General features: G+C 42.0%; 1 protein-coding gene and 1 pseudogene across 1 annotated transcript in view; one reads left to right on the top strand and one right to left on the bottom strand.

Annotated features, from left to right (window-relative positions):
- BMP6 (bone morphogenetic protein 6) overlaps positions 1-11,415 on the bottom strand; it is a 254,745-nt gene extending 243,330 nt beyond the window's left edge. Inside the window, exon 1 of the mRNA XM_089656588.1 lies at positions 10,489-11,415. Coding sequence (XP_089512714.1) covers positions 10,489-10,945 — 457 coding nt within the window. The 5' untranslated portion in view covers positions 10,946-11,415. The remainder of the gene's footprint in view (positions 1-10,488) is intronic.
- Positions 11,416-26,256: 14,841 nt separating this feature from the next.
- LOC149442046 (U2 spliceosomal RNA) lies at positions 26,257-26,355 on the top strand (annotated as a pseudogene).
- The last annotated feature ends 231 nt before the right edge of the window (positions 26,356-26,586 follow it).

The raw sequence follows: 26,586 nt of genomic DNA, 5'->3' as shown, positions 1-26,586 counted from the left end.
TTGCTTTACAACTTACCTTTTCTTGGAGCGGGTCCGGTGTCACCCCGTGTGGTCGGTGTCACCCAGTGCGGGCTGCACTCCCCGCAACTGCCTCGTGACGCCACTGATCTGGTCTAATCCTACCTAATGTTAAAATTTCTCCCACTCCCATTCTAAGTCCTAACCTAACTAGCCTGTAGAGGAAAGATGTGTATACTTACCTATTCCCTGGGTGCTCCAGTCCAATCACATGATTGACTCCCAGCTCTGGCTTTAGGGGAGTGCAGGGGCGGACTGACAACTCATGGGGCCCCCGGGCAATGGGGATCATGGGGCCCCTGTGTCCTTGCCCAAACTCAAAAAAACCTATGAAAAAGGTACCAGGGGCATCTTATGGGGCCCTCTACTGACCTTGGGCCCTCGGGCAGTCCCCGAGTTTCCAAATGGTCAGTCCGCCCCTGGGGGAGTGGTAAGACAGCCGACAATAGGATACCCCATAGTAAGCCTATGGGTGACGTCACCGCCCAGGCATTGCAGTCATTGATCTCTCCTCTCCCCTGAAACTGGCCATTGGGGAGATCTTGTGTCCAGACCAGTACAGGGTAGGTGGGAGCGGGATTGAGATTAGATAGGATTAGACTGGACTTCCACTTTAAGTTTATTTGCGTAAAAGAGAAATGGAGGAATTAAAAATATCAGATTTACCTACTGTAGGTAGATGCTGCGCCGATCTGAGCTGTGTCCCCCTCAGCCTCTAAGACAGAGAACAGAGCAATCACATGATCGCTGTTTGCTCAGTTCTTGGTGTTCCGTGAGCAGAGAGCAGTGGCTGGCAGTCACAGGCTCTCTGCTCTGCCCTCCCCATGCTCACTGGATGGGCTATGCAGGGCGAGGGAGCGGCTGGCTCAGCCTCTCAGCTACAGCTGAGAGGCTGAGCCAGCTGCCGGTCATGCATCTGGGTGGATCTCAACATTAAAGTCGGAATCTGTCAATAGAGTGGATCGGCTCAGTGATGTCAGCCAACAGCGGGCTTTAGAAGGAGCTGAAAGTCGATGGGAGGAGAACTGATCTCCCATATGGCTTTCCCTAGAACTGAAAGCCAGCTTCTTCTTCTCTCCTTCCCTCAGCTGCAGGGAGAGCTACAAAGGGGGATCAGTTCCAGTAATTGCTTCCCCACGGTACCAATCATCTGCCTTGTCTATGATCCAATTACCCCTGCTTGTCAGCTGCCCAGGCCCCCCTGTTGAACTGCTGGGGCATGGGCCCTGTACAGGAGGGCTGGCAGTACCCTCTTATCAGCAGACTGAGTAACAGTACAACTGGACTTAAGCCATTACAGCAAACACTGATTTTATAAGTTTATGTTTTAATGAGCTATTCATCTTTACTTAGGCATTTTTGGCTGGAGTTCTGCTTTAACTTTTCCTTCTACAAATTTCCTATTTTCCTGGCTGTAATGCTGACCCTCTGGCTTCAATACTACAAGTCACTGACCAAGTGTAAGTGTGCGGATAATGAATTCTGCCTTAGACACAGCCAGACTGTTCCAACTTAGTGACTCAGAAAGTCTTCATGACAGCCAGACAATTAGTACTTTCAGAAGGAGGTCACACAAATCTGCTTACAGTAGAAAAAAAAGCAAATGGCACTCTGCACTCCCTCTTAGGGCCACTAGTAACATATTATTCACCCTCCTATCCTGAACTACAGGTGTTTTAACCACTTGCCTACCAGGCACTTTTACCCCCTTCCTGCCCAGGTCAATTTTCAGCTTTCAGCGCTGTTGCACTTTGAATGACAATTGCGCGGTCACGCAACACTGTACCCATATAACATTTTTATCTTTTTTTTTAAATAGAGCTTTATTTTGGTGGTATTTAATCACCACTGGGGTTTTTATTTTTTGCCCTATAAACGAAAAAATTGCAAACATTTTGGAAAAAAAAGGTTTTCTTTGTTTCTATTATAACATTTTGAAAACAGGTAATTTTTCTCCTTCACTGATGTGCATGGATGAGGCTTCACTGATAGGCAGCACTCATGGGCACTGATAGGCATCACTGTTGGGCACTAATGAGGCCACACTGATGAGGCAGCACTGGTGGGCAGTGATGAGGAGGCACTGCTGATGCTGCACTGATGGACACTGGTAGGTGGCAATGATGGGCACTGATAGGCAGCACTGATGGGCACTAATAGGTAGCACTGAAGGGCACTGACTGGCGGCACTGACTGGCAGTACTGACTGACAGCACTGAATGGCAGTACTGATGGGCATAGACTGACATCACTGCTGGGCAGCACTGTTGGGAACTGATGGGCAGTACTGTTGGGAACTGAAAGGCAGCACCGTGGGGCACTGACGTCTCCTTTGACAGTTGCCGGCTATTGGCAGTACTTTCCTCATGTTGTGACAGCATGAGGAAAGTACTGCCGATAACCGGCAAGTGTACTTACATGGTGATCAGCTCTGATCACGTGGTAAAAGGCCGCTGTGATTGGCCTTTTATCATGACATATGATCAGCTGTGTCCAAAGGACACAGCGATCACAGACAGCACCTGGTGCGCGCAGCTGGGGGCGCCGTCTGATAGGACATCCGCCCTGGAGCCATCATTCAGTAAGGAAGTGGTTAATCAGCAGCAGCTTTAGCCTAAACTACTTGAATAGCTGAAAATCCCAACCTCAAAAATGTCATATCAGTTTTTTTTACCTGTCAGGTGCACTATAGTTATCAGTGACGGCAGGTTGCTGAAGTTGTCCTATGAACACCCACTTCCCACCAGGTTTGAGAGTTAGCAGGGGGTACAGATGCTTGGGCCATGGATATGAAAGGGACAATGATAAAGACTGAGATTGAGCTCTGCAGTCACTCATGCAACAGTTGCTTTCTTCTTCCGGGTCACACACCTGCACAAAGCGGTAAATTGTTTTGCATGGAAATTTGTATTTTTTTTTATTGTAGGCCTGTAATTTTTAGGAATAACTCACTGAAATCTGTCCGAACAAGAGTCTAGAAAACATCCCGGGCAGGGGCGGACTGACAACTCATGGGGCCCCCGGGCAATAGGGGATCATGGGGCCCCTGTGTCCTTGCCCAAACTCAAAAAAGCCTATGAAAAAGGTACCAGGGGCATCTCATGGGGCCCCTTACTGACCCTGGGCCCTTGGGCAGTGCCCGAGTTTCCAAATGGTCAGTCCGCCCCTGATCCCGGGTATGTTAAAATTTGAAACATGAAATCATAAATTATGATTTAATAAATAATCATAAAAAATATTAATATAATAATAATAAATTTAATTCAATAATATAATCAAACCAAAAACACTGAAATTTGAAATATAGCGCCAAGTTCACACATCACTGAGCAAAGTCGCAAAATCGTTTTCAGTGTCTGATGACGAATTTCCCCACGAATCATTATCACTCAATTCTGCAAGTAGTTCTGATTTACTATCGCTGTTCTCTAGCTGGTCTAAAACTGCTTTTGACCTAAAGGGACGCTTTATGGATGCCATGGACAAAACTCAGTTTCCAGGCAGAAAGAACAGTAAAAATGCAGGCAGGGCACAGGACAAAGCACTAGGGACAAAATGTATGTGAAATGGTTTGATACAGTAATGTTTTACTATGTGATTTTAGTGTATTTAGTGAATGTCACTTTTTGTCATTTTCAAATTTCCCGCCGTTCCATCCCCGTACGTCCCGCCGGAGGACATTGCCGGGGACACTGCAGGAGGGACATCGCGGGAGCGCAGGACAAGGTAAGAGAACAAAAGATCCCGGAGCAGCACCGCATGGTAAGCCCGAGTGTAGCTCGGGGTTACCACTTGTGGTACTGAAACTTTACCCCGAGCTACACTCGGGAATACCGCCAGGGAGGCTACCAACCATGTTGTTTACTGGTTCTTAAGGACGCCAGTGGCCGCCCTCTTCTTGACAACCAGCTAAAGTCACACAAAGCACAAAATGAAAAATGCTAAATTCATAAAGAATTTTTAAAAATGCATTAAAAAATCTCAAAATGCACCCGGAAAATGCATCAACCGCAATCTGCATAGATGTGAACCTAGCCTAAATGTAATATGTCCATGTCACAGAGCAATACAGGATTCACTCTGGGCAAGACCATTTGGAATTTTGGAGTATATATCCTGCAGCATACGAGCCTAGACTCATTCTCAAAGCTGCAGCTTAAAATACAACATGCCAAACATGACATTCCACTACTTAGAACAGGGCAATGGCAAAATACAATTAAACAGTAAAAGGAGTTTCTACACTGTCTCAATATGCTCTCCAACACTCCTATTGTTCTGACGTGGCTTTTAAGTCAACAGTATAGGCTTACCTTACTTTTTAAAGTGATCTTGGGTGAGTGACAGGGATTCGGCCAACCAGTGTTAGGGCTCATGGACACTGCAGATGATAAGCTCACGTTTAGGAGCTGTTCAGCATTTTTTCAGCAGCCCCTGAACTCACCCTAATGGTTTCCTATGTGTCCATGTACGCATCTTCACTTACAGTCGTTTACAGGCATTTGAGTTTACAGTCATTTTTTGCGTTCAGACATCGATTTTATCAGCGTTTCAAACGTATAACGCTTGTAAACACAGCAAATCGCGTTTATAAGCGTTTGTGTTTGAAATTTTTTTTAACTTTTCCAGTTCCCAATGCTGTCCAGAGCCTTTTTTCATCATGAAAAAGGCATGCAAAAGGTGCTCAGATGGACAAAACACTGAACACAGGATGTTCCTACCAAGCTTGTCACACATTGTAATGACCAATTCACACTTCAGACTTCTCCCACCCTTGGAAACAAAAGATATGTTAATGACCATTTACACCTCAAATTCCTCATGAAGACCCCCTGACAGGTGGCCTTAAGGACTCACTCCACCAGACACCTTTCCCACCCCTGGAAATAAAAGAAATGTTAATGCACAACTCACACCTAAGCTAATCTCAACACATACTGCTGTTTCTGCTTCTACTCTCTGTATTTCTCTGAAACAGTCTGAAATAGTTAATAATTTACCACTTTTTTAGTGCATTTTGGGCATTTGGGAGGTTCTCCTGTGCTTATCTTTAAAAAACGCTTCTAAACGCAAACGCGCCTAAACACATTATGGAAACGTGGCTAAACAGACGTTTTTTTAACCTACGTTTTCCAGCAGTCAGTTTCCATCGTTCAGAAACATCCCATGTACATGGGGCCTTACTTTATTGTGCAAATACTGTCCACTGATTTGGTGATCTAGCTGTGACCCTCTCTTCATGCCCGTTCTGCCTCCCTATTAAACAGCAGGGCTTCCCATTGCATTTTATTGAGATTTGCATAGTACAGCGACCCAACTCTATTATCCTAGGATGCTCTGAAGAGAAGCCACCCAGTTGTGTGCTCACTATAGACTTGGCTGGGACCACTTCAGAAAGTAAGGTGAGCCCACAGGCTTGTTGCAAAAAAATTATGTTCTCAGTGAAATATTGTCATTGCAAACCTCTTTCAATTCTGTACATTTTTTAATGCCTGATTGTCATGCTCATGCTTCAGCTTTAATACTTTCTGAGTCACTGACCTGGAAGAGGTAGGTAGATGGCATGTTCTTACATTACTTTCTGTATGCTTGTCCTGCTTTAGTGATCCTGAAATTATTGAAGGCATAGACGTGCAGGAAGAACATTTGTTTTTGCTATTTTTTTTCTTGCTAAACACTTGAGAAATACTACATCTAGTAACAAGTAAAAAAAAATATGCAGTACATTTATACAATACATACACATTTGCCCATTTTTATCCCTTTAAAGACCCTATAGGTAAAGGAAAATACATCTTGACCTGCCAGAAATGCACTCAGCTCCTAAATCCTCTTGTGGCTGATAATGCACAGTTTTGATTTTTTTTTTTTTCGTGGACTGAATGGTGTCAGCCCTGCCCTGTTGTTTTTTGCTAAACTACCAGTCAACCAGTCAACTTTATAATATAAAGGTTAATCATTCTGTGCTCCAATTTAAAGTGTTACTAAACCCACAAGAGTAAAATCAGTCTGTATATGCAGTAAAGCATGCTTGTTATTCTCACTGTGGAACCTAAGGGGTTAATCCTATGTGTTGTGTGTAAAAAGGCTGTTTGTTCCTTTCTTCTCTGCCCCTCCTCTTATTGAAATGAACACCTGATACAGATCAAATCTGTAGTCACATGCACATGCTCAGTTTGGTGTGTAATGCTAGAGAGGTTTTTTTTTTTTTCTTGGGAGAGTGCATGTGATCAGCACAGGGCCAGTCAGCACTGTCCAGACAGAGGGTCAGGACTTTCACATCCTCCTACAGCAGAAAGAAAACTCCTCCTACAAGCTTTAACCAGTGCTCTGCTGAAGTCTGAAGCAGTTAAGACTGCTCTAACTGCTGATGAAAAAGGTATTTAGCAGTTTATATTTACTAAAATAATTGCATTTCCATGTTGTGTGTACTGTGGGAGACCAGATATAGTGAATGCAGGGTCCTGGGTTTAGTAACACTTTAAGAACTAGGAAGGCTCATTGAGATTAAACTAAAATTGTCCAGACGACTATGGACAGCGCTGAATTTCTGACATGAACACGCACTTTATTTGCATTTATCAAACAGATATAACACAATGTTTCTAACGTTATATTTAAAGGGGCACTTTGTATATATTGTCCACTACTCATTCCAAACAAATACAAGTGAGAGGGGAAAGGAGAGGTTCCAAAGGTCACAGAGAATGTTACAATGAGGCAGAAATACACAGTATGAATCCATTTAATCAAAAATAGATTACAGGGATGAAAAGTAGTGAATGTGTATGAATTATTTGTAGAGACTAAGGGGTTGATTTGCTAAAACTGAAGAGTGAAAAACCTTTTGCAGCTCTGCACAGAAACTAATCAGCTTCCAGGTTTTACCATCCATTCACATCAAGCCCAACTTTGAAATTGTGCGACTTACAGTGAAGTTGCACGATTTCAAAGTCGGGGGACCTGACGGTTTCAGGTGCGATTTGCAAGACATCTGATACAGATGTCTATGCAAATAGTAACAACAGTAGTGCATGTACTACTTTTGAAATCGGTGCGGCTCCGACCAAGTTGGAACCACATCGATAGGGGACAATAGGGACAATTGTGGACTTGGCATGCAATTTGCAAGTATATATATATATGCCAAGTCGCATCCAGTGTGAACCAGGGCTTATTGTCAAAGCTTAATTGAACAAGCTGAAGTTAGAAGCTGATTGGCCACCATGCACAGCTGCACCAGATTTTGCACTTTCCAGTTTTAGTAAATTAACCCCTAAGGATATCATTGACTGCAGGTTCACACCTAAGTGTTTTCCACTGCGTTTTGCAGAAACGCACTACAGTCCATTTAACATGATTTCCTCTGGGACACTTTCACATCTCCATGTTTTCACTTGTTGTGGTTTTTGGAAAGGGTCAGGGACTTTTTTAATCTCAAAAAGTTGCATCTTTGGTTCTATAGACTTCAATGGAAATGCTGCAGAAAAGCATGTAGTGCATTTTTGTCACGTTTTTTATTTGTTTTCTGTTTCAATCTGCCTAGTAAAAAGTAAAAAATAAATACATTTTAAAACACCAAAGTGCAACACGCATCAAAAACGTGGCAAAAAACACATGTGCAAAATGCACTGCAGAAACGGATCAAACGCAAACTGCATAGGTGTGAACCTTGCCTGAGACAGACCAAAAGGGAGCAAATAAGAAGTACAGTTCAATGTTAGGGTTTACATACATTTTAAGAATATCTATTAATTAAAAAAAATCAAAGCAGGCAATACCCACTGAAGTAGTAGAGTAATAAATCCTACTATATTGTCAGTACAGTATAATACAAAGCGTAGTAATTATAGTGATAGCGCGTATAAACAAAACTGGAAAACCAGCATAGCAATGATGATCTGTTAGATCATCAAAACAAAACTGGAAAAAAAGGAAAGCAATATAATAGTTACTGCAAACATCTTGTATAAATAAAAGTATTTGAATGCTGAAAATTCGGTATTTCGGAGCTAGTCTTTTTTTTTTCCACTTTCTTCTACAGTGTATATATTTCTACATTAATATCATTTTTATACATGATACACTAGCAGACAATCGGGACTTCCTTGCCATCTTGTGTTTGGGGTTATTAGAAAACGTATGATCAGTGCGAAGCCACCAACTAAAAGTTGCATTGTCATCTCAAGTCATGTGATGTTGTGACTTTCCATTTTCCCACAGTATTGCACTGTGATATTTTTATTTTCTTTGTATTAATATAAACTACAACCCACCCCCCCCCCCCACAAATAGCACTTTTTTTAACTTTTGCATTAAAATGAATGATTAGTCTTTTGTTTAAATAAGAGGTGAGTGAAAACTGCAAACAAAGGCTTGTGAATAAAAGAAAAATTAAAGTGACCATTTCTTGTGTGTTCCCCATATGTTCCTCAATTAGCTTCACATGTTTTAACAGAAAAAGTATCTTTGCAGTGCAATAAATCTCTACCATATGCATCTTTTCTAAGGATATCTGAGCGAGAAAGCTTATGCCGATTGCAACATATTTCACATGAAAGCAATGATTACATGTTTGTGCCTGTAAAGTGTATTTATAGCCCATTTTTTTGGAGAGTGTAGAAGGGTTAGATCCCTTGTGAAGTTTTTATTGCTGTCTGTGACCCCACTTGGGAGATTCACCCTCTCTATTGACATGTGTCTCAGGGACAGCTGTCTGAGCCTAGGTTCACACTACAGCGGTGCGGTAAATCCCATGTGATTCGCACAGGAATCGCACTGCATTCATATACAAATCACATGCGATTTGTATGCGGTGCGATTAGAGCCATACGTTTTGTATGGCTCTATTCGCACCGCACCAAAAAATGTGCAGGACCCTTTTTTGGTCCGCACTAGAAACGGATCGCATAGGTATTCACACCTATGCGATCCGATTCTGCACATCGCGCCGCGTTTTACGGACTGATGTCGGGGTGTTGTTAACTTAACATACAAAACAGCATCGGTTCGTATGAACGGAGTGCGATTGTGATGTGGTGCAGAATTTGCTCTGAAAACTCTGCAAATTCCGCACCGCATCATTGCAAACCAAGACTGAGAGGGGGATTCCTACCACTTTGTTAGAGAGTCACCTTCCTGTTTATTAGCCATGACAAGAACTAAAGGAAAATCTCCCCAACTGGTCACAGACAATAAATATAATAAACTGACGGGGGGTTTATAATAGAACAATCTTTTTTCCTTTGTTATGTATAGAGTAAGGGAGGGTAATAACTCCTGGCAGTCTTTTTCTATCTGTGTCCCATTGTAGAGATTTCCCTTCACTTCCTGTCCCATATTCAAAACAGTGAGAGAAAATCCCTGGTGAGGGAAATCCCTGGTTGTTACCAGAACAAATCCTCCAATAGAAAGATTTCCCCTCCATTCCTATTCCGGTGACAACTCATATTTTAAGATTTTCTTTCACTCCTGGTGATAACTTTCACCAGGACAAATAGTGAGGATGAATCTCCTTAACGGGGACACAGACAGCAATAAAAACCTGACAGGTGTCCTACTCCCTCTGCACTCCATCCAAAAGAAAAGACATTTTGCCTTCAGTTACACTTTAAAGCAGTAGTAAACCCAAAAGCAAACATTTATTATATGGACGTATTATCGTAAATTGACGGCACTATATAAGTACCTGTAATAATAATATTACAGCTTACCAATGACTGTATTAGTTTTGTTTTTAGGCTTTCTCTCTTCTATTTCCAACTGTGATCTGGCCAGTAGGTCTGTTGTTTTTCAGCAGAACAAGCTCTCTTGCAGTTAAAGAGATGAGACAAACCATTTAACACTAGCGAGGGTGTTTACAGTGATCACATTGTATTTATGAAAAACCTTTATCCCAAAAGGAAAAAAAAAACTGTTGCTGTAACTCATGGGTGCTCAACATGTGGCCCTCCAGCAGTTGCGGAACTACAAATCTCATGAGGCATTGCAAAGCTGACAGAATTTTTTGACTTCCAAAAGCAGAGGCATGACAGAACTTGTAGTTCTGTGACAGCGGGAGGGCCACAGGTTGAGCACCCATGTGTAACTGATCAAAATGTGTGAGCTGGACGTTTGCTTCAATTTGTTAGTGTATCCAAGTCTGCTAGTACATCTAACACCCCCTCCCACCAACCTGACAATGCTGCTGTCCATATGTGCCCCCTGTGCTCCTTCATCCAGAGTGAGGGTATTAAAATGCAGGAGCCCAGATCACCAGGTGACAACAGAGGAGAAAAATCCTAAGAAAAGAAAACTAATACAGCCACAACCACATCTATTGATTGGCAAGCTGCAATATATTACATTTTTGGATTTGGGTTTAATACCACTTAAACCCTGCACTACTCTACCTAGAACTGACAAAAAGTATACACTTTAATATAATGCACCCCTATACTGAAAAAGGGTGGGCATGGATTAAAGACTCACCCAGGTTGACGAAGCTCATGACCATGTCAGCATCATTAAGGAACGCACTGTCCTGGGCGCTGGCCAGTGGACTGCTCAGTAGACTCTTGACCTTCATGTGATGGCTGTGAGGGGTTGTCCTGTGTGACCAGTCTCTGAGGTCCATTCCCTGTTCCTGACCAGACATGGCATTGTACAGGTCCAGCATGAAGAGGGGAGCAGAGTTGAGTCTCCCAGGCTGGTGCAGCTGAGCAGGACTAAGTCCATGCACCGGTCTTGGTCTATGTGGCAGTCCAAGGATGGAGAGGATCTCCTTCTGCATCTCCCTCTTTTCGTGGTTCTTCAAGCGCCTGTATAAGAAGCCACTGTCCATGTTAGCTCTTCTGCTGCTTTCAACCAGTGTCCCTTGTGCCAGAGACAGCAGCAGGGAGCAGGAGAACCAGAGTGACCAAGAAATGGGTAAAGCTGACCTCTCCATGCTCCCTGCCAGGAAAGGAGCAGGGTCCAAGTAGTCCACCTGTAGCAGATATTACTGATGCTCTGAGGACAAGCTCATGGATTTCATTTCAAATGTACAATCCCATTCCCTCCTGAGTAAGCCAGGCTGATGGTCCACAGAGCACTGTACAGAGATAAGGAACACCTGCCCAGTACCTGCCAGTGAGATCACTCCTTCCCACTTTCCTTCTGACTGTCCCCTTCAGTACTGGTCATGATAGGTCAGTCTCCTGGCCATGAGTGTCATCATCTCACCTACCATCACAAGGACACCAGTCCAGCTGCTGAATGATGGCAAGAAAACACCTGGTGTGGAAGTGAGCCTCAGAAAGGAGCTGTTCTCATCACATGTGCTGTGCTCTATGTCCCCGGGTCATACACCCTTTGCAGTATGAAGAGAAAACTTCTCAGAGCTTTCTGTGCCTTGCTCTTCTTCCATCACATGGACTGACTCACTTCTTCTGTACAGGGATATAAGTGCGAGGGACACGGGCCCACTGGAGACATCTAGTGGCCGTTCTGTATAATGAATCAATTCTATCATTCCTAGGCTGAGACTGCATGCTACAGACAGAGCACTAACTTTCCTCGCAGGGAAGCAGAAAAATGAAACCCAAAAGCCAATATTTATTAGATCGCAGCTTACCACTTCTTAGATGTCGTGGCTGCATTAGTTTTCTTTTTGTAAAACACTTCCATACAGAGCACTTTCACCCCCTTCCTGCCCAGGCCAATTGTCAGCTTTCAGCATTGTCACACTTCGAATGACAATTGCATGCAAAGCTGTACACATATGAAATTGTTTTCTTTTCTTACTTTTTCTTTGGATATAGCTTTCTTTATTCACCACTGTTATACTGGTATTTATTCACCACTGTGGGGGGTGGGGTTGCTAAGCAAATGAAAAAAATATCAAACATTTTAAAAAACAAGTTTTTTCCTAGTTTTTGTTATACAATTTTGCCAATAAGTGTCTTTCTTCTTCACTGATGTGCTCTGATAAGGCTGCACTGATGAGGATGCATAGATGAGGCTGCACTGATGTGCTCCGATAAGGCTGCACTGATGGGCACTGATAAGGCTGCACTGATGTGCTCTGATAAGGCTGCACTGATGGGCACTGATGAGGATGCATAGGTGAGGCTTTACTGATGTGCTCTGATAAGGCTGCACTGATGGGCACTGATAAGGCTGCACTGATGGGCACTGATAAGGCTGCACTGCTGGGCACTGATGAGGATGCATAGGTGAGGCTGCACTGATGTGCTCTGATAAGCTGCACAGATGGGCAATGATGAGGATGCATAGATGAGGCTGCACTGATAAGCTACACAGATGGGCACTGATAAAGCTGCACTGATGGGCACTAATAAGGCTGCACTGAGTAAGATGCACTGATGTACACTGATGAGGTGGCACTGATAAACGACACTGATGGGCATTGATAGACGGCACTGATGGGCACTGATCATCATGGCAATATAGAGCAGTGACCTGATTATCAGTGTAAATGTGTCCTGAAAGGATTGTCGGTTTCTTTGATAACATTTTGCAAATAAGAAATTTTTCTCCTTCACTGATGTGCTCTGATGAGGCTGCACTGATAAGCTGCACAGATGATCAGTGGCCTGATTATCAGTGTAATTATTATTATTTATTTCAGGTACTTTATGCAGCGCTTTACATATATATTGTACATTCACATCAGTCCCTAACCCTCAAGGGGCGTACAATCTAAGGTCCCTAACTTACATCCATAAATACACATATTAGGGCCAATTTAGACAGGAGCCAATTAACCTACCAGCATGTCTTTGGAGTGTGGGAGGAAACCGGAGTACCAGAGAAAACTCATGCAGGCACAGGGTGAACATGCAAACACCAGGCAGGTGGTGCCGTGGTTGGGATTTGACCCAACGCCTCGAGTACTGCCAGGCAGAAGTGCTAGCCACTTAGCCATAGTGCTGCCCAAATGTAATTGTGTCCTGTCAGGATTGCCAGTTATGAGCTCTCCTTTCCTCACACAGTGACAGCGTGCGAGGAAAGAAAATGCCAATAACCAGCAAGTTTGTTTACATGTGATCAGCTGTGATTGGCCCTTTACCTCGATCTATGATCAGCTGCGTTCAAAAGACACACCAATGCGCATGCAGGGGACGGTTTTGGGAAGACGTCTATAGACACCCTCCCAGAACTAGACAACTGTGCTGTAGTGTCTTTCAGCTATGGCAAGGTCGGGAAGTGGTTAAGCTTTTCATTTCGTGATCCAGCCATCAATTCTGTTGTTTTTCAGAAGAACAAGCTCTCTTGCAGAATGTATCAGTTACAGAGATGGGACAAACCATTTACCAGTGACAGGGGTGCTTACAATGATCAGCTTATAATTTATGTAAAGCTTTTATCCCAAAAAGGAAAAAGAAAAGTTGCTGTAACTGCTTATAAAGTATTAGCTGGAGTTTTGGCTTCAATTGTTAATGTATCTACATTTGCTAGTACATCTAACATTCCCCTCCCCTCAGACTGACAATGCCGCTGTCCAAAGCTGCCCCCTGTGCTACTTCATCCAGAGTGGGGTCACTCTAATATAGGAGGTGTATTAGGCTCCATGTACACGTGATGTTTGGAAAACACTTCTGAACGATGGAAACTGACCGCTGGAAAACGTAGGTTAAAAAACATCTGTTTAGTCGCATTTGCATACCGCGTTTATGAGTGTTTGCATTTAGAAGTGCTTTTTAAAGATAACATCAGGAGACCTTCCCAAATGCCCAGAATGCACTGAAAAACAGTAAAAAATTAACCATTTCAGACATTTTGAGAGAAATAAAGAGAGCAGAAGCAGAGAGAGCAGTATGTGTTGAGATTAACTGTCTTTTTTTTGTGGTGTTTGGATGTGTTCCAGCTCATTTCTGTGCAGAAATGATTACCTAACATATTTTCTTTCATGCGAAACCTCAAAGTATGGTGTGCTAGGTCCATTTGAGTACCGGGAAAACGCTTTGCATGCATTTTTCAATAGTGAAAAAAGGTTCTGCACAACATCTGGAAATGGAAGAGTTAAAAAAAATTTCCAAACGCAAATGCTTATAAACGCGATTAGCCGCGTTTACCAGAGTTTGGTACTCGAAACGCTGATAAAATCTACTCCTGAACGCAAGTTTGGTGCGTTAAATAAAAACGACTGTAAATGACATAGTGTACATGGACACATAGGAAAACATTAGGGGGGGTTCAGGGGCTGCTGAAAAAACACAGAAAAGCTCCTGAACATGAGTTTATCAGCTGCAGTGTACATGGAGCCTTAGTATGAACCAGTGTGGAGCATATTCCCTAAGGTGAAGTATAAACCACTAATAAATAAATAATAAATATGTGTATTCTCCTTGTGTTTCCTCAACTAAAGTAATAATGTAACTAAAGTAATAAATGTGTACAAAATCCTTTGGCAGTGGGAACTGTTTCCAGTGGCTTTATAACACTGAATGTTTGGATTTCACCTTTACATTAATAATCTAAAATGGATATTTGTGATTGATTTTTTACAGTAGCGGGTTCTGGTGTCAGCACCCTGTAGGGTTGTAGCCAGGGGCGGACTGACCATTTGGGAGCTCGGTCACTGCCCGAGGGCCCGCGGTCAGTAGGGGGCCCCATGGTACCTTTAATAGGCTTTTTTGGGTGTGGTTTAAACGTGGGTGAGGACACAGTGGCCCCATGGTCCCCTATTGCCCAGGGGCCCCATGAGTTGTCAGTCCGCCCCTGGTTGTAGCACGAATATAGTGTATTGTGGTAATCTTTTCAGCACTGGGCTCTGATATCAATATCCAGTAGTAAGATAGCACTGTGTTTTTTCAGAATCTTTGCAGCGTCGGGTTCTAGTGTCAACACCCGGCAGGGTTACAGCACTTACCTTTATATATTTTCACTAATTGAGTAACCATACTACACTTAATAAGTGTTGGACTTTGTATTTTAGCACTTTGGTTTAATTGAACGTATTTCAACAGACTAATTGGATAACAAATTCCTTTGGTATATATCCATATATATATACTGTCTATATATATATATATATATAACATTTTTGGACACAATTTATTTCTTTGGACACATTTTCATTACTTTAGCTGAGGGATCACAAGAATACACACATTTATTAATTATTTATTTAATAATGCTAGATTGTAAGCTCCAGGGAGCAGGGCCCTCCTATCCCTCTTGTATTGAACTGTATTGTTGCTGTATTGTCTCCCGTTATATTGTAAAGCGCTGAGCAAACTGTTGGCGCTAAATAAATCCTGTATAATAATAATAATAATGTCTTATACTTCACCTTAGGAATATGGAATATGCGCCATTCTGATTCATACTAATGCTGCCTGTTTAAATGTGGGAACACAAAAAGTGTAGGCAGCCTTTCCCTTAAAGTGTTACTAAACACAAAAGTAAAATCAGTAGTAAAGCATGCCTGTTATACTCACTGTGGAACCTAAGGGGTTAATCCCCTGCATTATGTAAAAAGGCTGTTTGATTCTGACTTCTCTGATCCTCCCCTTCTTCCAGTGCTCCCCTCTTATCTCCTGGTAAGACACATCTAGTGGAGTCACTGTGCACATGCTCAGTTTGGTGTGTATTGCTAGAGAAGATTTTTTTTTTGTTGTTCTTGGGAGAGTGCATGTGATCAGCACAGGGCCAATCAGCACTGTCCAGACAGAGCTCAGGGGTCCTGAATCCTCCAAGAGTAGAAAGAAAACTTCTCCTACAAGCTTTAACCAGTGCTTTACTGAACACTGATAGAAGTCACAAGACTGCTCTAACTGCTGATGAGAAAAGGTATTTAGAAGTTTATATTTACTAAAATAATTGCATTTCCATGTTGTGTATACTGTGGGAGACCAGATATAGTGAATGCAGGGTCCTGGGTTTAGTAACACTTTAAAGTAGTAACAAAGTGAAACTAAACTATGTCCTTATTCTTCAAAACGAATCCATTAGCATCTACTATTTAATGGCCATGTAAACATTTTTTCATGAAATAGTTTCTTACTGTGTTTTTCTGCCTGTTGTTTGGAATGAACAGTGCATGGTTCTAGGAGTGAGAATGAGAAGGTGTCTATGTTCCTACATACAGTGGGACAATGGAGAACGAATATAGCCACCCACTAACAGGAAGTCAGATAACAGCAGCAAAAAATAAATAGATTTGGTGATTTGGAGAAGGCTGAGAAAAACAGAAGATACTTTTTTTGAGTTATGAATACATATTGGAATAGAATTTTCTTTTTTTTAGTGCCGGGTCACATATGTGCAGATTGAACCGCATCCAATCCATATCACATGTGAAATAACATTGCTTCCTATGGTGCCTGTTCACATATGTCCAATGCACTGGCAGTGTGGATTCAATACGGATTGAAAAAGAGTCCTGTACGATTTCTGAGCAGTTCGGTTCGCTTCAGGTGTGGATTACAGGCTATTGACTTCTACTGTATGTGAACTGTTGTGAACGGTTTCTAAACTGCATGTGTGTGAACAGGATAAAATCCTGAGCTAATCCTGTCCTGAACCTGATGTAAACCTGACATGAACTGCTGAACAACGCCTAACAACCCTGAGCTTCAATTTGCACCAGACATGTGTGAATCAGCTCCTAAACCAGATTTCAGTGTCACCTTAACCCCTTTACGACTGTGTTACACATACAGGTATATGCGGCATCCTGGAAGTGGGCTTTAATCCTACATATATGTGTTCCACTGTTTGTGTTGAATGCACGCTCGATGGCGCACTCCCAGCAATGAGATCAGGCTGTCATTGTCTTCTACTAACAATTGGGACCTGTATCCCGATCACATCTTCGCTGTGATAGCCTCTGATTGGCTATCACAGTGATTATTAATTCTTTAGCTTTTCCCTGTGTAGTCTCTCCTAAGTGAAGAGGAGAAAAAACAGACTTTTCTGCTAGATCTATTCCTCCTTGAGGAGATGTTTGTAGAAAAAAAAGCTGTTAAAAGAAAAACAATAAAGAAAGGTTAATTAGTTCAGTATTTGATCTAGTTTAGTGAGTGTGGCAGTTTTAGTGGCAGTGTGTTAGTTACTGTCATGTAAATATCAGTGTCAGCTAGTGGCAGTGTGTCAGTGTAATTGTCAGTATCAGTTAGTGTCAGTATGTTTTAGATAAGAAGACAAAAGGTTTTGTTTAGTGTCAGTGTGCATAACTAGGTAGGACAAAAACAAAAAACGTACCATTGTTTCTTGGTCCTTTTATGGGTAGAAAGAACAAATCATACATACTGTATGTGGTATTGCCATGATCATCAGGGTGTTTTAAGAAAAGCGCCACACCCTCTAACTCCAAAGCAGCAAATTCCCAACTCAAAAAAATCAAAAAAATGTTTTGCTTAAACAAATAAATAAAAGGAATGCGCTAATTAAGTGAATAATACAAAGTGAATATAAGAAAAAATATAAAACAAAATATTAAATAAAAAATTATGCAAAAAAAAGTGTCCATAAATAATGTCCAAAAAGATTTTTAATTAATGTCCACACTGTGTTAGAACTACCACAAAAAAAATGTTTTTAAATCACCCAACCGAGCTCAAAAAATAATAAAACAAATACCTTTTTGCTCTGGGCAATATATAACAAATCAATTCTTGAATACAATACTGTATAAATCAACAAACGAATTTTCCTCCAATAAAAAATATTACTGTGTGAATCAACGAACGAATTTTCCTCAGATGAAAAACCACCATTCAAGGATATAACAAGGATATATCGCAATCCGATTCTTAGATGCGAGAAACGAACTAATTTTCAGATGAAACTCCACCATTCAAGGGTGTAGGTAATTTCCAGGAATATATCTCACGACTCTTTCATATATTTCCATACCATAGGGACCATGTTTAAAGGTAAGAAAAAAGAATCATGGTGCAGCAAGTTTTAAAAATATAACAAACGTTTTAATGAACGAATAAAACTCACAAGGCAGGTGTCTCCACCAACACCAGTTTTACAAGCATGGGTTTAGGCAGCAGTGCACGAACATATCTTCATTTGCTCTGGATCTCCTCCTTTCACATCCAAAGAAAGTCTCAGACGTCAGCAGCCAGCAGGCCACGGCCTACGCGTTTCGTCACCGACGTCCTCACGGGGCGCCCCCCAGTGTGGACATTAATTAAAAATCTTTTTGGACATTATTTATGGACACTTTTTTGCATAATTTTTTATTTAATATTTTATTTTATATTTTTTCTTATATTCCCTTTGTATTATTCACTTAATTAGCGCATTCCTTTTATTTATTTATTCATGATCATCAGGAGTAGGACAATTTATTTTGCAGGGTTTTTTGGTGGTAGGTCATATAATATAAGGCAAAGGTGTCATTTATTTTTTACTATTTTTGGCCAGATTTCCTTTCACAATAAATTCCTACGAAATGAAAACCCAGTTTGTCCTGGAAAAAACAAGGTATAATCCACCCTGATACACTAAGTAGTTGTGATGAGATGAACAGGTATACTAACACATGTCAAAGTTGCAAAATTGGGTTTGGGTGTTAAAGTTTGTTTTTGCCATGGTCATGAAGGGGTTAAAGTGATTCCCTGCTTTAATGTAAAAAATGTTCCAATATTTGTATTGCGTATTGCCCCCTCATTCCCTAAATATTTACCTCACTCGATCCAGCGCTCTGCCCCTCTGCAGCAGCTCTCTCCTCTTTCTCCTCTATCACAGGATAGAGAAGCAACAGCAGGAGACATTGGCTCCTGCTGCTGTCAATCATATCCTGTGAGCGAGTGGGGGGCGGGGCTGAGTCATGCTGTGTGTGTCTATGGACACACAGATCAGGGCTCAGGAGCGCTCCCACATGTGCCACCATAGGAAGCAGATTTCTACGGTGGCATACAGAGAAGAGGAGTAGCCTAGAGCGCCGGCAGGGGACACCAGAAGAGGAGGATAGGGGTCGATCAGTGCAGCACTGCTGTACAGAGCAGGTACGTAGTTACCTATTTATTATTTTAATAAAAAAATAAGGTTTCCAACTCTTTTAATCTCTAAACTTTTTTTTTTTAGCTTAACACATACAGCACAATAAAATCAACATTCACCAGGAAATTGTTTTTGTTAAAATTCTTACCACCGCACTTACAGTTTAACTTTCAATGCTGCTGGCTCTTGTTTTCTCAGTGCCTCTTCCTTGAACTTCCTGTCTTCACAGGAAAGAGTTAATAGTGGACACTGCAGTCTCCAGCCAGTCTGTTAGAGCTGACCCGCCACATACCACTAGCCAAAGATCTGCTCAGGACTCCTGCTCGTACATTCATATTCAAGATCCTTAACTTCTGGAACCGGGACACAATCTTTCATGAGGCTCGCAACCAGGGAGACTTACTTTATGAGAACACAAAACTTCTCATCTTCCTGGATTATTCCCTGGAGACTCAGTGACCATAGAAGTCATTTGACACCATTCGAGCTTAACTGAGGGCCAAGGGGCTAGAGTATAGCATGGTCTTCAAAATGGGCGCAATGTCTGTTTTTTCACATCTTCGGAGGACGCAGCCTCCTGCCTATAAACACTCTGCAAGTAAAGATGTTTATTTGTGCTGTCCTGACCTTACCAGCTCTCTAATGTTCCTTTTTGGACCCCTGAATTCTTTTTTTTTCATTCGGGTAGGGCCTTATGACCATGTGGCTTTTCTATATATTTTTTTGATTACTGTTATGTGGACCCTTTCCCATCCTGCAGAACTTCGACATGCTACTCAGACCATGCACCAATTCTTTTGCAACTTTCCATGGCTATAGATCCCACAAGCCCATTATGGAGTTTATCCAGCTGCTGGATCTCTGACAAGAGGGTAGATGAGGAAAATAAAGGGGTGATGATGAGTACTGGAACTTTATTGCTACTGCTACAATGCCCACGATTGTGTGGGATGCTTTTAAAGCCTATGCATGGGGTCAATATCAGACTATTAAAGGGGAAATAAGAGAGACCCAATCTGATCTTAAGAAAGGTGGAATGTGAGGCAACAGCTCTGGAACAACCATATACGCACAGTAGAGATTCATCCATCTATGGTTCCTCACACTTACTCCATAGGGAAGTCATTTTCCTGTCTACAGTCACTAAAAAACCTATTCTGTACCGGACTCAAAAAATGTTTTGGCAGGGTGAGAATGGCAAAATGTTACTTTGATTATCCAGGGAACAACTGATCTTGAAGAGTATATCTGACAATGAAGGTGCTCACCTTACTGACCCTGTGGAAATCAATGCTTTGCTTCCCACTATAAATCTTTCTATGAGGTACCTGTTTCACATTAGCCTCCCTGTCCTCACAACTACTTATAGAGACCATTTGGATGCCCCGCTCATGCTCAAGGAGATACAGGTGGCTATGTCAGCCCTCCAGTATGGGAAGATCCTAAGTCCTGACAGCCTACCTGCAGAATTTTATAAGACTTACATGGAGGACATAGCCCCCAAATTCCACTGAGAGTTTTTTTGTTCATTGCATGAAGGTTGCTTACTTACCTCCATGAGGAAGGCAGTGCTTGTAGTACTTCCTAAGCCAGGGAAGCCTACATCTATTTGTTCTTCTTATTGACCAATATCCCTGTTGAGCGTTGATGCCAAACTCATGTCTACTTTGGTCCATACGGATCAATCTGGGTTCATGCCTGGTAGAGGAACAGACATCAACATCTGTTGGCTCTTTACCCATATGTCTATGGCCTCCCCAGACAGCCCAAAGGTGATGGCTTCACTTCACCTGACAGTGTCCTTTCCTCTTTTGTGTAGACAGGGAAGAGCCCCGAATTGGGGCTTGTACCACCTTTTCAGCTCCACCTTTCCCAGGATGGCCTAGCACTCCCTAACTTCTTTATATATTACTGGGCAGCACTTTTGGTGAATGCAACTCTTAGAAACCTGGCCTTTAGAGGCCCCTGTTCCCATTTTGCCATCACATTTCTAATGCTTACCACACTGCTGGCATGGCACCAGGCTAGGGAACATTATTGTACCCCCAGCACCTTGTCCTCACACACTCCCTTATGAGGCATTCCCAACCTTTCTTATTTCAGGCAAATGCAAGATCCAAATGTTTGGGCTAGTTGGGGTATCACCACCCTGAAACATATTACAAACAAGGGAAACTACACGTCAATGCACTTGGGGCAAAATACCAGTTGCCTAAATGGAAGTTTTTCTAGTTTCTACAACTGCCGCATGCCTTCCCCACACAATTCTCATGGCCTCCCATCCTGGAATCAGATCCTCTTAAACAGTTATTAACCTTGCAAGTGATAGGGAATCCACTGTCCTCTATCTACCTTTGACTTTCTAATGTTTACTCCACCAAACTGATCTGCTCATACCAGAAATGAGTATTAGACCTGCCAGACCTCACAGCAGATGACTTCGTGACAACTTACTTTACCCATATGACCCTCGCCAAAGACTGCTCCATTCAGCTCAAATTCCTTCATAGGGTTTGCTACATCCAACAAAGATTAGCGTATATACAGTACAACAATTCTCTAACCCTCTATGTCAGAGATGTCAAACATCAGTGGGCACATTCTTATATGTGGTTTGGACCTGCCCGCTCCTAAGCCCATACTGGTAAGCTGTGTTTGCAACTATTTAGAAAGTGTGCAACCTACATCTTGGGTTAGATACTATAACATTTCTACTGTAATAGGTGGTACTGACAATTTGGAGATGGGTAGATATGTAAGTTATTCACTTTCTACACCTGTGCTAGGAAATAAATACTTTTAACCTGGAAATCACCCTCTCCACCCACATTATTGGCCTGGAGATCCTCCATCAATACTGTACTGACCTATTTAAATTAACATATAAGTGTAGGAGTTGCTCTAAAATATTTGAGAAGATATGGAATGCATGGATTGATAGCTTTGGCTGCTAAATTGCTTTTTGGAATCTCTAAATGGCTGGGTATTATACTCCCTGATCCTTTCCATTCTCCAACTCCTCCTCCCTGCTTACTGTTCTCCTTATTTTATAGCGTGACTTGGAATGTGCTTGCTGCACATTGGTGTTGTTCTTCATATCTGCTTGTTTGAGCTACCATGGATATGATGCACTGTTATTACCTGGTGACCTGTTGTAAACCCATAAGAAATTTGTTCTGTTTGTGTATCATTGATATGCTGGATGCTCCTTATAGTTTTGATGCTTTAATGCTACTACTGTTCATGTAAACCCTTTACAACACTGTCACTTAAATCGTAAGTTGCCTTTCCAATATCCCGACCAAAATTACAAAAAGTCAATACTTTGCCATTTCTTTAATGATGCCAAGTCTAGTATCCCCTTGATGTAGAAAAAATCACAACCACCATCTATAGTCTTATGGCTTCAGAAGGTGGAGGAAATAAATCCGATGGAAGATTTGGTATTAACATCACATCATAGATGAGATGAGTATTCAAAAACATGGACTTTGTGGAATATGTTCGTGTATTCCAATGAAGGCAAAGCACTCTTTGAGGTGGGACCTGATGAATAATAGGCTGCATTGCCCCTCCCCTGGATTGAGCCAGGAATACCCTCCCATTTGCCCTCCCTTTTACTTTTGTCCTCCCCTCCTTGTTGCCCTTCTCCCTCTGTCTCACTTACCTCTTTACTGTTCTTGCTTTTCCTTACTTTTCTTCTTTCATTTATACTCTCTTTTACTCTCTCACCTCTTTCTTTGTGGTCTGTTTAGCAGACCCCAAAAACAAAAAAAACTTACAAGGCAGGATCCCCTTTCTCTTGTCTATGCCCTTGGGCACACTGCTCGTTTTCTGGAGGGGCACTTAGACCAGATATTTGATGTGAACTGACATGATTGATTTCTGTTGAATGCTAATTACCTCTGAGTATGTACATTGACAGCTCCAGCTCTCTGCTGACTATTGTATTTAACAGTTATGATTAATATGTAATCTGATTCCATGGATCCTGCCTATTGAGCGTGCAATAAACTTATATTTGGAAAAAAAAAGATTGCAAGCTGCCTTTGTTTACTATTGTATTAAGTCAATAAAACTATACACCTTAAAAAAATATACAGAGCAAACATATTTAAAAATAAGGCATGCTGTTGCACTATAAATAGTTTTAGCAGGAAGGGGGGGATATTATAAAATGCCTGATAAATCTGCCACCAACTCCTCCAACAAGGTGACAACGCTGATGGCCTGCAGTGGATTCACAGTAGCATTGTCACCCAGTTCAGCAGTGCACACTTAAAGCACAACAAAGATAGGGGAGTGCGCACACTGAAGCCAAAGTGAGGGTAGAGAAGCATGCGCACTGAAGACAAAGTGAGGGTAGAGAAGCATGCGCACTGAAGACAAAGTGAGGGTAGAGAAGCATGCGCACTGAAGACAAAGTGAGGGTAGAGGAGCGTGCACACTACATAGTGAGGGCAGGGAAATGTGTGCACTAAAGACGAAGCGAAGGTTGGGGAGTGTGAACACTGAAAAAGTGAGGGTAGGGGAGCGTGCGTACTGAAGACAAAGTGAAGGTAGAGGAGCATGCACACTACATAGTGAGGGCAGGGAAACGTGTGCACTAAAGACAAAGCGAAGGTTGGGGAGTGTGCACACTGAAAACAAAGCGAGGGTAGGGGAGCGTGCACACTGGAGACAAAGTGAGGGTAGAAGAGTGTGCGCACTGAAGACAAAGTGAGGGTAGAGGAGCGTGCGAACTGAAGACAAAGTGAGGGTAGAGCAGCGTGCGAACTGAAGACAAAGTGAGGGTAGAGCAGCGTGCGAACTGAAGGCAAATTGAGGGTAGAGGAGTGTGCGCACTACATAGTGAGGGCAAGGAAACGTGTGCACTGAAGATGAAGTGAAGGTTGGGGAGTGTGCACACTGGAAACAAAGTGAGGGTAGAGGAGTATGCGCACTGAAGACAAAGTGAGGGTAGGGGAGTATGAACACTACATAGTGAGGGCAGGGAAATGTGTGCACTAAAGACAAAGTGAGAGTTGTGGAGTGTGTGCAGTAAAGACAAAGCAAGGGTAGGGGGATTGTGCACTGAAGATGAAATGAGGTTAGGGCAGCATATGCACTGAAGACAAAGTGAGGGTTGGGAAGTGTGCACGCTAAAGCCAAAGTGATGGAGGGGAAGTTTGCGCACTTAAGAAAAGAAGAGTGTAAATCAGCATTAAGATACAGTTAGGGTAAGGGAACGTGCACACTGAAGGCATAGCAAGGGTAAGGAAGCACAATCACTGCAGACATAGGGAACTAGTATGCATGGACAGCAGCGCGTTTCTTTTGCTGTAACTCAACTTGCAAGGAGTAGAAGGGAACAGGGGAGTACTCTGCTGCTCTAGGCATTGTGGATGTCTGCGTTTGTGTACACATCATAAGTGAGCATACAATGGTGGCTTCATGGAACCCTGTATGGAGACAGAGCCACTCACAAACAGGCTGGGAGAGGCACAAAGAAAACATAGTAGGTACTGAGGTCTGAATCACTAGATACTTTTTTTTCAGGGTTTAATAACACTTTAAAGACACATGCTGCAGAACCATCCATTTCAACAACAATCTTACCATAAGTTTATATGTGCATTTAACATATTTCATGCATGTTATTCACCTGTGAGAGGCTCATTTGTGTAGACATCCAAATTCTCTGAGGCTGCTGCTGGATGCCGCCATCTTGAATGCGATGTCAACAGCCTTAGAGCTGTCACTCAAGTGACACAATATAGTATTTCCCGTCACTCCTCCCTCAACTGCTATATAAAGTTATATGTAAAGGTGGGGAGTGAAGGAGCTGGATCAGCACAAATGCTAATTAGACACTCCCAAAAGAACCAGGACATTCAAGGGGGTGGGGGGGAAGGGTGTGCTAGGGAATTGACTCACCTGAAGTAGTCATATTTGCCATCATAGTCTACAGCTGTTTTACGTTTCTCGCATGGCATGGTATAACTGCATTGATAATGTATGTGGTAAAGTGGGAATGGCTAAAAATAAGTTACAATACCACTGCTTTTCAGTGTAAGATAGTTGATAATTGGAAAAACACCAGCATCTACCACAACAATCCCTCTTCTATTATAAATAAAAAGTAAAATAGGACAACTTACATGTTTCACCTACAGTTAGTCTTAGTCATGGCTATCAAACAGTGCTCTGTGTGAATTTATAATACTACTCCATCATGTGGAAGAAATGGCACATCCTGAGATCGATTCTCAGACTTGTATATATGGCCCAAAACAAATTTTGTAACTAACAGTTACAGTAGAAAACAATTTATTCAAACCTACATTTCCTTCAGAAAAAAGCAATATAACTATAACAAAGATCACTTCCCTTAATAGAAAGAGTATTCCAACCTTAGATAATCTCTGACTTCTTTATGTAAATTTTCATCCCATCTATAGTTCATACCAGATGGCATCCTACTCCTTAATCTATAATCTATAATGCTCCTGTTTGAGCAAAACTCCTTCTGCTCCCTTGAAGGAAAAATCCCTCATATCTCCTTGGTGTACATTATAAAAATGTTTTGATACATTAAGCAGTTGCTGAATTTTGGCCCACACAGTAGTGTTCAGAAATACTAACTCTCAGAGGTCAAGTGGTACATCTGAAAAACTGCAAGGAACAATTCGTACAGGAAATAACATAGACAAGCAAGTTGGACCGGGACCTGCACAAAAATGTTCTATTGCTAGATTTACATATTAATAGTTGAAAAAATACTTTAGTGGAGATGAGTTTAATTTTCACCTACAGTATAGAGACCCTGGGTCTGTGGGGTCTGCATATAAATCCCACTGTCTGTTTTTTCAAACATACAGTTTTCAATGAAGGTGATTGAAGGCTGTGCTTGTACATTTTTGTTCTTCATATGAGAAGGTTAAATTCCTAGCTTTGGAATAGGTTATTTTTAATTCCTTATTTTCAAGTATACACTCAAAAGAAAAACACAAAATTGTACAACGGGATATTTTACATTGTAGTCAATTGCCATATTGGTTCTAGTGACAACAGAAAATATACAATATTAGACAAGCTCTAAATGAACATTTGAAATATGTTTGTTCTTTTGTGGAATATATATGTGTCATCCAAGGCATTAGATTTAACATTCTCTCCGACTGCATGACTATATTTTCCAACTATAAGGAGGATTTAAAGTGGTTGTATTCCCTTACCTTTACTCAGTGAAGTGACTGGCCTCAGGCGATACACAGACGTGAAACAAATTCTCCTACAAAAGTTGTACCTGTTTAGGCTTCTCGGCCTTTTGGCTAAGATCAAGTGTAGTATCTGTTCTTATCAGTTGTCTGGGATAGAACCTTGGCTCCCTTTGCCAGTTGGAGAGTCATTTAGTAATCACGGATGTAATTAGGTGGGAATGATGAGAGTGGTGGGGGAGCCTTTTCCTCCCGAGTTGATTCTGACCTGGTGCACCAGGCTTGTCCCCGATTATAGGCAAGGCTCTCCCTAAGCTTTCTAAGTTCTGATGTCTTTCTGTAGGGATGGGGTTGCACTGGTCTGGCTGAGAAAGAAGCCCATGGTGTATGTGCCCCTAGAGTGGCAGTTCAGGGGTGCCAAAGT

This window comes from Staurois parvus, unplaced genomic scaffold, assembly GCF_062004578.1.
Source record: "Staurois parvus isolate SC_StPar_1 unplaced genomic scaffold, SC_StPar_1.0 ptg000919l, whole genome shotgun sequence".
In the NCBI taxonomy this organism is placed as follows: domain Eukaryota; kingdom Metazoa; phylum Chordata; class Amphibia; order Anura; family Ranidae; genus Staurois; species Staurois parvus.
The sequence above is the reverse complement of the archived record's forward strand: the minus strand, read 5'-3'. Positions and strand labels throughout refer to the sequence as shown.